Source organism: Aplysia californica, unplaced genomic scaffold (genome assembly GCF_000002075.1).
Source record: "Aplysia californica isolate F4 #8 unplaced genomic scaffold, AplCal3.0 scaffold00467, whole genome shotgun sequence".
NCBI lineage: Eukaryota > Metazoa > Mollusca > Gastropoda > Aplysiida > Aplysiidae > Aplysia > Aplysia californica.
This window is the reverse complement of record NW_004797737.1, coordinates 39836-52880: the sequence shown is the minus strand read 5'-3', so window position 1 is coordinate 52880 and position 13045 is coordinate 39836. Positions and strand designations below refer to the sequence as shown.

Sequence of the window (13045 nt, the reverse complement as noted above, 5' to 3'; positions counted from 1 at the left end):
AAAGTATTAAACTTAGACAACTTTGGTTTTTTGTATTAGATTAAGCTTGAATGTTACTTTACTGTGTCAAAAAATAATTACAATAGGGTAATTCTGAGAGTTGTGGTGATTTATTGAAATACCCCCAAAAACGCCAGTCTTCAACGCTTGTGACTGGTGAAAGGGCCCAGTGGCAAGTGAGTTAACCTTCGTCCTGCGGGGGCCGGGTTTATATCGCCCGATAAGTCTATTTCGGCACCTCGCCTGCGATCTGGTCCCGCGTCAGTCTGGCCCCTGGCTCACTGCATGCGCGCCGAGCATCATCTCTCGTTCAATTCGGATCCCGCATCAGATCTCCATTCACGCAGCTCAAGTGTGTGTGCGTCAGTCTGCTTGAGTTTGTGTGCATTTGTGGCCTTCTTCTAGAACCGCCTGCATTGGTTCGTAACCGAGGCATACGTCTCATTCAAAACATGCCAAGTTGGTAGCTCTAGATGTTTGTCCAACGAAATTATAGAACAATTGACCCATTTAGACATGAGGAGCTCTAAAGGACAGGAAACGAGACTTTCATTTTTCTGGACAAAATCTTTCAAATGAGCTTGAATAATGAAATGCCTGATAAAAAAGCTTGTTTGATCATTTTAAATACCATTGAGCAGGTACAAAGAACAATTTAAGTGCAAAACATTCGGAAATTGACCTATATTATTTCATTATCCCCTTTCGTACCCCAGATCATTCATTATTACAACAAGAGCGTCTAGAAAGATTATTCGAATGGGCGTAACTACTCGTAATGTCTTACCAGCTTGTGAGAGGGGGTTATTCATGTGTTTGTAACGCTTTATAAATAGAAAGCTATGAAAGATGGAGCATTATTTTCATCATCGATTAACACACTCCCACGGTATTCATGGCGAATTCCAGGCGCGGGTGCTGTACACCAACAGTACACACTGAGTGACCCCGGCGTCCTGCCCGGGATGTCCGACGTAATCGGTTGCTGATAGATTTGCATATCTCAGCACAGACGCAGGACAAGAGTTAACGCGCTTTAGCCATAACTACAATTACAATGAGGGGTGTCAGGGGGGGGCTCAAGCCCCTGTTGCTGTTACATCAAGGTTCAAGCCCCCCTGGCAACAATAATAATTTAAAGAAACACACCTAGATCTATATGGAAAACAATGACAAAAGAGCGGACCATTGCACAGCGAGGCTCAAACGTAGTTCAGGCTTCGTTCAGTGTTGGGTCCACCAAAATTCAATTTTACCCTCTGTGCCTAAGGCCTAAGGTCCTGGTTCATGTAAAATTCAAGATCTTTCTGTTGTAAAAAAACAAACAACTGGCACTGGGAGGAATTCCGTAACGAGCGACCACTATGAAATAGAGAAATGAACGATAGAGAATAAACAGAGGCCGAGGGCTTGAGATTGGGTTAGAAGTTAGGGTTGGGTTTCTTCTATGAAGTCCATTAGTGTTTGTTGAGGTGGTTGCTCATTACGAAAGTCCTTCCAAACAATTTTACTGCAGAAATGTAAAGTCGCCTCCTTCCCCTTTAGTAGTCTTATTCCTTGCCTCAGTAGATGTTGTTTTTGGGAGGAGTTCCACAGTGGGCCGGCACTTACCGAGACAAGGTCCACTGAGCAAACTAGGTTAAGGTTAGGTGTTGTTGGTCGGCTGGCCCTCCGCGGAACTCCTTCCTAGTCTTTTTAGATACGGCTACTTTTAAGACTAAGTTGACTAAGTAAGAGCCTGCATTTCAGTCCTTCAGATTAGGCCTATAGCTTACAGTAAATTTTCACTTTCACTCCAGAACACAGATTGCAGACAATCTTTTCTTTTATAAATCAGGGGTTCTAGTAACTTCTAGTGTGTAGTCCTGTTTATATAAATCCTAAATGGAGAACTGTTACAGACAGTCGAAATTGTCCGATATTGCCACCCACTAGAGGAAAAAAATATCTGAATCACTTAAATGGACATCTTGGACAGTAGCATGATAGAGAAAATTGCATCATGGGAGGAAGTGGATAGTAAAGGATTCATACATCATGCCCGTTTATGTTTTGTGGATTTGAAAACATCCTCTGTGAGAAATTCAATACAACCCACCACCTTTTTTCAGCTGTATTCAGTGTATGACAATTATATGGGTTTTATTCTTCTTAGATATTTATAAATCACCTGTCCCGTTCACCTGACTGATTGTATGCTATGGAAGAAAGCCCTTTTTTAGTAGTGATGATAATGAAATAGAGGTGTTTCCTTTGGTTACTCATGTCAGAAATTTATAAAGTAAAAATGTCTTAGCTCTTTTTGTACTATGTTTTCATGATATAGTGTAAAGTGCATAGAGCCTGCTGCTGAGCGGGGATATGCGCTATACAAATGCTGTCTATTATTATTTATTATTATTGAAATGTTTTCAAGAGTTTTGTGTTGTATTTTTGTACTTTGCGATCATGTTTTCTTAAGCGTCTCTGTATTGTGAACTCCCATCTCTTCACACAATAGTCAAGATAATTTTAAGTATTGATGATAATGAAGATAGGTATTTCCTTGTTACCTATGTCAGAAATAGGGTAAAAATGTTTCGGATCTATTTGTACCATGTTTTCACAAGAGTTTTGTATGGGGTCCAGCCTGACCCTTGGATTGTATTTTTTACCTTTCAATGTTTTCTTTAAAAGTGTCTCTGTAGATATACTGTGACACTGGAGATTCTCATGTCTTTTTCAGAATAATACATCCTGTCCAAATCTTGTTAGGCTTCACGGCACTGGCTCTCATCTTTGGTGTGTTTGTCTACTTCACCAATAACCAATACAAGGCTCGTCGCTTCAAGCATGACCACCCAGTATTTTGCGTTGCTGCCGTCGTCGCTGCAGGATACTTTGTGGTGTACATGTTTGGAGCCGTCCTTGTGTTTGTCTTCGGCATCGCTTTCCCAATGTTGTGTGAGTATTATTGGAGAAGATTGGGTGATGATAGTACTTTGTATATTGCCATTATAGTAGCTTTAGCCACTAAAAGTCCTGGATGCTTTATAATAGTTTGTTTGTCAGCTTTTATAACTTGAGCAGAGCAGTGTTGATCAGTATGGTTTTAATCTGTGGTTTATATATATAATGAACCTTCCAATATTTGTTAGAATTTATTGTTGATCAACCTATGAAGGGTGGGTGGTTGGCGGGTGCTCTGGTGTGGTTTGTCTCTTCTTTCCTGTCAAACGTCTATCATCCTTATCTCCCCTCCTTTTTCATGTTTGTAGCTCTTTTGTAACACCTCTAGTCTTCTGGCGCTCACATAACCTTATGCAGTTGCGAGTGCCGTAAAATCACTACTAAAACTAAACTAAACTACCTATGAAGGGTAAAAATTATTGATTTTCAAATAGAGGATCAATTGTTGACATTCTTCTGCTGGGGTGTCTTGTTTCAAAATTAATGTTAAAATTTGAGCATCTTCTCTTGAGCGTTTATTGCAATTTCTGTTTTTCGATTAAAAGTAAAATACCATGCCAAATCTAATTAGCTTAAGTTAATCTGTATTGTGAGTTAGCATGCACATTTGAAATGAAATATTGTGGGATGAAAATAAAATTATGTTAAAAGCGGAAGCGCTTTTATTTTACAATGAATAAATTAACTATGAAATATTTATGAGGTTTGGATAATATCTTTCATGCTTGTCTTTTTTGTCTACTGTCCATGTCTTTTATCTACAGAAAAAGGATTGATTGTTATGATTGTCACAAGTACTCTTTTTTATATTGTTTTATAATATAATATAATATATATATATATATGTGTGTGTGTGTGTATATATGAGAAGAACATAATTTATAACTTGAAGTGTTTTGCATTGATTGTAGCTATTTCGTGTTTCAGGAAAAAATATCCGAAACAGTGTTTTTTTTCCCTTTATATTAAAGCTGACAAGAGAAATGGCAAACAGTTTGATGGAAAATTTTGTTGCTATTGAATGACATATTGTCACCTTCTTTTCATTTTTCGTTCTTTTTCTTTCTTTTTTTTTTACCAATAAAAGCGTCGCTTCTTCTTTTTCTTCTCTTTCATCTTTAAATGGACATTGCGGTTTCTAGTGTGAAGGCTGCTATTGGTGCAGGTCCTCTGGGTCTCCATAAAGCTTTGGGTCTCTCTGCCTAGGGTTGGGCTAATATTTCTTTCTAAGCGCTTTGAGCATTGGACAGGCTTGTAGCAAATGGTTCCCTCTTTGAAAGCCCGTTCCCAAAACATTGCTTATTCTTTCAATTCTATTACATCCACAGTAATACTGATTCATGCTTCACTGAGGTTGCGGAACATCAAGAACAAGCTGGCCAATAAGATGGAGTACGTGGGCTTGAAGCGAACCCCGATGGGACTGATCCTGGAGGGACTTGGCCAGGAGCAGGAGGCGGGCTCTTAGGCTGATTGCCTGACTGTGTCTTTGTCTCTCTGCCTCAGTGCTGCAGACCTTTGTGTAGAAGGCATTGTGAACATAGAAGAAATGTTATGAACTTTATTGTGTAAACTTATCTTGTCAATACTCTGAAGGGTGTTGGATATTTTGAATGTGCAATTATTTTGACTTGATTTCGCTTTCTATGACAAGGAAAGCCCTTCTCCATTTTAGTTCAGTTCTGTCCAAAGTTGAGTCTGGTAATTTTTCATTCAGATCATGCTAAAAATTGACTTGTCTCTAATTGAGTCTCTATATTATGGCTTATGAAAGGTAAACAAGGTTGATGATGTTCTTACACTTTAAGCTGCTGTTTGCCTTTTTTTTTCTAGGTAATTAGTTTTCTTTTATTTGAAATTTCAAGTTTTACTTGATGACAGCTCTTAGGTGAAAACTTCTGATATGTCTATAAACTATAATTTTGACAGAATGAAATGAGATGACTAGTTGTAGGAAGTCCTGGTTTGATCATGTCTTGGCTTTCCCAATTTTGAATGAATTGTTTTTTTTTGGTGCCTTATTCCCCTAAGCTATTTCAGAATTCAGAAATGTTAGCATTTCTTGATTTCTTGTTGAGTAATTAAAAGTACTCATGCTTGTAGCTGTGTGTTAATGTAGTGTGCTGTGCACTGTTGTTCAAATGTTAAACAGATCCCATCACAAACTCATTTTGCCGTCAGTGGCACAGCCCACATCTTTTTAAATTTGGAGAACAAAACAGAGAGTGCAATGGTTTTTAATTATCGACATGATGTGATGAAGAATAGATTGAACATCCCTCTTCCGAAAATGTTTCAAAGTCTAGACAAGTTGTTGGAGGGCACATAATAATATAATCCAGGAATGGAAATCTGGCCAAAAAGTCATCTGACTGCACACATTGGCTACGGATTTCTTGCTTATGATATAAAATACATTTAGTTGTAACGTAGTTTTGTTCTCTGTGTTTAGATTTACCATAAGGTATATATGTCATCGGCAAGCTGTTCAAATGATGTAAGATGAAAAAGCAAACTTTTTTCAGAAGAGGGTAAAAAAAGCGAACTGTTTTAGTTCTTTTCCAACTGGTTCCAGTGTTAGAATCTATGTATCTTTCTTTGCTTTATTCAACATTTAGAATTTGAGTTACGACAAAGAATTCCATGAGTATGCAACCAATAGCATGGATTAAACACTGCGATAAATTCTTTTGTCAAATTTTAGGACTTGATACATCAGAACAGCTGACTAACGATATGTGTGCAAAGTGTTTATGAAAAGTAAATAAATTTTCTCCTCAATTTAAATCTGGTCTCAAGGTGTGCCATACACATGACATGGAAAATACTCTGAAATAAAAAATCAGCACGGTTCTGGTCTTTGGCATATATAGGATAAGGGATGTTCTATCTGTGTTAGAAGATCTGATCTATGTGTGCTCTTTTACAGCTTCTCAGACTGGTCTTCCATGAACACCCTATGAACATGACTTTCCCTTCTCTAGGGTTTGTGCTAATACTTCCTTCACTTGCTACACAGGCTTTTTTCTTGTCTTTGTCCAGTCCCTGTTTATCCTCTATTATTATTATAGTATTCATCTTTATTTTTTTTAACGCATTGGGCATTTGCAATAATCTTCATCATAATGTAATCTATGAATATGAAACTGGTTTCATATTATTGTTCATGAGAATTATGTTCTTGAATTTGTGTAATATTTATGTCAGGCATTATGGTATACTGTAAACACCTCTTTAATTAATCTAACTCGATTTGATTTTACTTGGAAAGCCAGTACAATGTATGGTGGTCAAATTGTACCTGTCAAATTGTACCTGTCAAATTGTACCTGTCAAATTGTACCTGTCAAATTGTACCTGTCAAATGTCAAATTGTACCTGTCAAATTGTACCTGTCAAATTGTACCTGTCAAATTGTACCTGTCAAATTGTACCTGTCAAATTGTACCTGTCAAATTGTACCTGTCAAATTGTACCTGTCAAATTGTACCTGTCAGTGGTTCTTTGGGCCTTTTACTTATTGGCTCACGGAACTCCCCTTTCCCAAGACAAACATTTTAAACAGTAGACTTTAAGTAATTTCAGATGTATATTTGGAAGCTGCATTAATTGAAAGGTTCTTTTGTGATGCTGCGTAATTTCTTTTCCTTTTTATTTAGGAAACGTTTGCTTTAAAGAACGCCTTACATATGTTTAGAGAATGAAAAAAACCAACGTTTTCTTCTTCCTTCACCAAGTCAAATTAGTCATACTCTAGTTGTGCCAATTTTTTCTCTGTGGAATTAATTTTTGCCTGGATGTTGAGTTATTTAAAAAGCACGCTCCTCACCTTGAGAAGAGGCGTTCTTGTAAAAAAAAAAATGCATCCCTGTCTTTATCATTTGTTTCACGATATGGTGGGATCAGGCGCTCATCAATTTTAGGGCATGTATGGAGTTATTGGTATAATCTTAAAGTTTGTTTATCTGTCTTGCTTTCAATGAAAAAATATCTTGTCTTTCAGCAATATAAGTCGAGATATTTTGGAATGAAGGAGGTTGGGATAACCATAACCTGTTTGCAGAGGTAAAATGAGAGAAAATGGCTGCCAAAGTTTGGTGACTTCCAAACCTTGAGAGTCCTTGGAGTCTGTAAATTTACACTTTTTGGGCCTTCAATCAACGCTTTTCAGTAAAATCCACTCTGCAAAATGTTTTTAAATGAACATAAAAGGTGTTGAATTTTTAAAAAATGTAAATTCGACAAAACTTGCCCAGTGATAAGAAAAATGCTGTTTTCTTCTTGTTCATTATTGACGAGCGTCTGATTTCTCCACCCTCTCTCCCATTTTACTTACTCTGAGGGAAGTCCACGTCACACAGGGCCAGCTGAACCATCAAAAGTTCTCCCTGTCTGAAGTAGAAAGATTTGTGTTTGAGAAGCCATGCGTCTAGATCATTTAGAACGTGATGTTGCCCAAGGCGGCACAGCGCGGGGAGGAATTGTTCTGGTTTACTGACACTGGTTTTGTTTGTAGAATGGTATCTGGTACATAGATTATAGGATGGAGAGTTGAATCATTTTTCTTCTTAGAATTTTAACTGTTTCTCGGCTTGGCGATTCTGAAAGGTGATGTTTGTTTTTTTCTTTGTTTTTTTTTTCTTCTCATAACTCAATACCTAATGCTGTTTTTGACTCTAACTTGTGGAGAATGAAATATGCATTATTCTTTTTGTGTGTGTGTGTCTCCAGTCTGTGCTCTTGGTACCTTGCTTATGTAGATGCTTTCTTTGTGTGTGTGTGTCTCCAGTCTGTGCTCTTGGTCCCTTGCTTATGTAGATGGAAGTACAGTATTTCTTTGTGTGTGTGTGTGTCTCCAGTCTGTGCTCTTGGTCCCTTGCTTATGTAGATGGAAGTACAGTATTTCTTTTTGTGTGTGTGTCTCCAGTCTGTGCTCTTGGTCCCTTGCTTATGTAGATGGAAGTACAGTATTTCTTTGTGTGTGTGTGTGTCTCCAGTCTGTGCTCTTGGTCCCTTGCTTATGTAGATGGAAGTACTGTATTTCTTTATGTGTGTGTGTCTCCAGTCTGTGCTCTTGGTCCCTTGCTTATGTAGATGGAAGTACAGTATTTCTTTGTGTGTGTGTGTGTCTCCAGTCTGTGCTCTTGGTCCCTTGCTTATGTAGATGGAAGTACAGTATTTCTTTGTGTGTGTGTGTGTGTGTCTCCAGTCTGTGCTCTTGGTCCCTTGCTTATGTAGATGGAAGTACAGTATTTCTTTGTGTGTGTGTGTGTGTGTGTCCAGTCTGTGCTCTTGGTCCCTTGCTTATGTAGATGGAAGTACTGTATTTCTTTTCTTTTTACCTAGACTACACCTAGGTAGGTTTTCACTTTGGTAAATTGTTAGAAGATGTTGCATTCCACCAAACGCTACCCCAGTTCCGAATGACCAAAGGCTTGTGTTGCGTTCATTACCCATGCGTTCAACTTGCTTCAGTCTTATTTTTGTACATGAAACACTCCTTTTTTTTTTTCCTTATAAAAATGATTATAGTTTAGACGTTGCTACAGTACGTGTGTGCTTGTGATATGTACCTGTATGTTTGTCTTGGCACCTGTTTGTCCGTTCAGATCCACGATTATGCCATTTTTGCCGCTACTGGTACAAGTCTTTTGAGTTTGATTGAGTTACGTTTCTGGTGATGGAATTAGTAATTTTTCTCCGAATCCCCAAGCATGAATTTGCCACAGCACGAAGGAATTTGCTTTTCCTATATATATATATATATGTATGTTCATTTGCACCCTTGAATAGAATCATTAAGAAGAAGTGGTGTATTTAAACTGTTTCCTGCGTAATTCATGTGACAATTGCTTCACCTTATTGTATCCGGGGCTTTGGGTGTTGTGTGGCTGTTTTTGTAAAAAAAAGGACATGCATGAAGCTGTGTCAGTTGTTGTCATGCTCAAGACAGTTTGGTTGTTTACAGTACAGGGATGGTAGCTCAAATGTCTTGTGTAGACCGAAACCTTTATTGCAAAATTGTTTATATGATGAGAGAAATTTTGTTTGAAATTTTTTATGTGTTCGTAAAGTGGTATGAATTTGAAAGATTTTGAATTTATTGGTTTTTGTGGGGTTTTTTCTAGTATTCCGGGGAGGCTCAGTTGTCTTTTGAGGGGGTACTCCATATAAAAAATGTTTTAGTTTCTAATTTTATCTGCGTTGAGAGTACCTTGGTGTTCAGGTGCTTTATGTGTCGTTGATTGTTGCTCAGTGCTAGTACTTTGTGGAGATTATAAGAATATGAACACGAGAGCTATGTCTCTTTTGGGCAGGCATCTATGTACAGAGGTAAGCTCTGTGCCATCTTGTGTAAGATGATATAACCTAATGCTTTAAAGTTTGCTGATAATGCCTATTAAATTCCTTTTATGGATTATATCATTCTGAAAAATCGTGCCAGGTGAATACACTTAATGGTGAAATGCTGAATTTAGCAACTAAGTAAGTGGGTCTTTTGTTGGTTCGTTCAGTGGCAGTTTTCCCTGTTATGTTTGGTAATTGAATTTGACCTTGATAGAAACTGACGTTTGGTTGAGATTTTGCAGTATGGATTGAGTGAAGGTCTTTGTGATATCTTTGGATTTAAAATGCTTTTGTGAGTCTGAAGAATTCTCATGTGCTTTTGGAGGAGAGCTCTTTGTTCTAAGAATAAAGTGAGGTTCCGTGTGCGAAATGTTCTGAGATGAACGGCAAGCTAAATATATTATTGTGTTGGAGTGTTGTTTATATTCTCCACCTATGATCTGCTCTGATTTGTGTACAACAATAGACGTGGATATCTTGGAAAGGTTTTGGATAACTTAGTATAAGAAGGGGGGCAACTGTGGTGCACACTGTGGCAAGGTGGTGAGTTGGAGCTTTTGTTCACCTTCTGGTCCTCAGTTTGAATGTTCCTCATGCACTCTCTTTGTCTCCTAGTTGTGGTGCTTTGTTTAGAGGGACGTTCTGTTCCTAAGAAACAAAATGCAATTTTATTTTTAAACTCAAAGATATACGTGTGTGAAGTCAGTAACCTGAAAGGGTAGATCTATACATGATGTACAGTCAGTGAAGACCACAAAAGTATGTCACCATGGTAGATTCTTTGTTTCTCAACTGTTAATGGTGAAGTATGCAAATTTTTCTAGATATGTCTTTGATGATTAAAGGTGCTAGATTGTCTTTATGCAGCCTATTTTAGCTATTTCTCTGATTATTTTTTTTGTTATAACTGAATTTCCTTCAACAATCAGGCAATGGGAATATTTCTTACTTTGCTATGAAAATACCTCTGTATGTAGCTAAAGTATTAGTTTGCTTATTTAATTTGTAGAATGAAAATCTGGGAAACGATACACACACGTTATTTTCTCATGGGTCATCTCTTCTTAGCTTGCACTTACACCATCGAACCCTAGCAGGTTTGTAGATTAGAATGGCCTTTTGTGTATAGTCTGACATAATATAGTTTGTTTGTGTGAAGATTTGGTTGGTAAGATAGGTGATATTTTAACATAATGAGGGACCAACTGAAATGTGAAAGCTTGAGTCCCTTAAAGATATTGATTACTCGCAACAAATATTAGTATTATTAGCATGTGTTGTTAGACATCTGCCATTGGCCTTTCTGTTCTTGAATTGTCTGTCCTTTTTGTGCTGCTGAAGAAATCTGTTCCTAGTTCCATCCTCAGTGTCGCTCGGCAATATAAAATTGAGAGATTCAATATGCTTCCGCTATTGTTACGTTTCACATTCAGATCTGCCTGCACTATTGTGGATTCATTTTGAAACTAAAGCAAAGATTGTGAGAGATGAAAGAAAGTAAAAGAAATTCTTAGTAGATTCTCACACCTTTCAGGAAATAATTATGGGTCATTAGTGATTGATTTTTGTTGTTATTATAAACAAGTCCGTTACACATCCTCCTTTATCATTAGCCTCCCTTATGGGTTTTGAAATATTTGCTTATGGTTGATATTTCCCAGTGTACCATGTGCAAGAGAGAGATCTGATGTGTCATTGCGATCCCCTCCCAGCTTTATGAATTTAAGTACATTGCGTGGGTAATTGTGATACATAGCCAGCCTTGTACTTGTACAGGTTCACACATATTTTCCTCACATGCTTCTCAGTACAATAACAGCCTTTGAATGTCTGGGAACGTGGTTGACATGTAAACTAAAGATATCGTTTTGAAACTAATAAAAGTCACTCAGTGCTTTTGTGGCTCTTCATTCTTGTGTTCTGCTTTGTGTGTATGGTGATGTGTTCATACGTGACAGGTGTTGACTGTAGATTCTTCAACTTTAACTTGGAGCATGGGTGGTTGCTGGGTGCTCTTGTGTAGTTTTTGCTCTTTCTATCAAACATCTATTGTCTTTGTATCACTCTTCCTTCTTTTCTTTGTTTGTTACTCTTCAGTAATACCTTCTAATCTTCGGCACTAAATATGACCATTTTGTGTCGAGAGTGCCGTAAAACTTTTATTTAAACTAAACAACATGGAGCACCATTTTGTTTACGATAATATTATACAATTGCCTAAATCGTTCTTTTTATACATTTTTTTTTAGTTCTGAGAAAGTTTAAAAGAACCATGCTTACCTAGTTCAACCTTATGACTTGACAAAAAGTGAAAATGTCTCGATAATTAGATTTTTTGTACATTGAACAAAACCGTACTGCACAGAGGAAGCAGGTAACGGTAACCAGAAACCTACCAAAAAATACTTGAACAGCTGTATTATGGCAGTGATGATATTCAGATATGGTCCGATTTCTTAGTAGTAGTAGTAGTAGTAGTAAATGTAGTAGTAATAGTTGGTATCCATTTTTTTTTCAGAAAATAAAATACAATCAAACCTCCTTATTATACTGCCACCTTTGGGAGGGGCAGGAAGTTGTGGGCTGGCGGTTCAATAGATTTCCTCTGTTGTGTAGCCCCGACTGCCTCAATAGAGTTCCTCTGTTGTGTAGCCCCGACTGCCCAACGTCATGAACACGATTATGTTGAGTGATCTGTGTTTAGTTTAGTTTTAGTAGAGGTTTTGCGGCGCTCGCAACTGCATAAGGTCATATGAGCGCCAGAAGATTAGAGGTGTTACAAGAGAGTAACAAACATAAAAAGAATAAGGGGATGTGATCTGTGTTTGAGGAGAGTTTTTACCTTGTGGTGATACACATGTGCACTCATACAATATGTACATTCAGACCCGGGAGTCTTCTCTCTCCCTCTCTCTCTCTCGCTCTCTCTCTCTCTCATAGCAGAAAGATGTCAAGTAGACAACCATACTTTAATCACCTAGCTTCCTGCCTTGCCTAAAAGGTGATGTCCGTCACCCGAAACTTATTATATTAATCGTGAAAATTTTTTTTTTTTTTATATGGGAGGAATGAATCCTTCAGGCATTAGTGATCATCTTATTATTCTTGATTGTTTCTCTTCAAAGACGATGGCCGTGGATTTCCGGTACTTTTATATATTTTTATTTCACCCCTTTTTATTGTCAAATGGTTTTCGTTTAACATTCGCGTTTCCAGCGAACGCAGGACCTAAATCGCTGCGCTTGTTGTCACGTTTGTAACTTTAGAAAACTTTGTCTGAGAAAACCCGTCAGTGTGGGCTCTGTGGTCTAGATTAAAAGTATAAGGCTTTCTCATTCGGTAGGTCCCGGGTTCGAATCCGCGCCTTGCGAGGGAAAATTTTCTTCTCCGAAATTTTCTCTTTCGACATCATATTTTTCTGCTCACTAACAATGTTCTATCGTCTCCTTTCGTCTCCACTTTCTGCCACCCCCCCCCCCCCCGACCTCCTTTGCCTCCCCCCCCTCCTAATCTGGGCCTCTGACTCGCTGCAGCCTTTCAACTGCTACTCCTCTCCTTCTTACTGCAGTCTTTCAGCCACACCCCTGATGTTCTTGTAGGAAAGATCTTCCCCTAGCCTTCTCGGACAAGGGCGAAAAATCTCGGAGGTCTTGTGTGCAAGTTGCGCACGCTAAAGATCCCTTGGTGGTCCAAAATCGATATAAGAGTATGTATGTAGGCTTCGGCCACCACCCGGGCAAAATTCAAA

At 38.1% G+C, this 13045-nt stretch overlaps 1 protein-coding gene and 1 long non-coding RNA gene across 2 annotated transcripts in view; both read left to right on the top strand.

Annotated features, from left to right (window-relative positions):
- Positions 1-5774, top strand: part of LOC101857509 (PRA1 family protein 3) — a 10517-nt gene extending 4743 nt beyond the window's left edge. Inside the window, exons 2-3 of the mRNA XM_005105360.3 lie at positions 2726-2943; positions 4278-5774. Of these exons, the coding sequence (XP_005105417.1) occupies positions 2726-2943; positions 4278-4417 (358 nt within the window). The 3' untranslated portion in view covers positions 4418-5774. The remainder of the gene's footprint in view (positions 1-2725; positions 2944-4277) is intronic.
- A 1339-nt stretch (positions 5775-7113) lies between these two features.
- LOC106012702 lies at positions 7114-11207 on the top strand. Its single transcript, XR_001185120.2, has 2 exons — positions 7114-9055; positions 9090-11207. It is a non-coding gene; the product is annotated as an uncharacterized LOC106012702 (long non-coding RNA).
- Positions 11208-13045: the final 1838 nt, after the last annotated feature.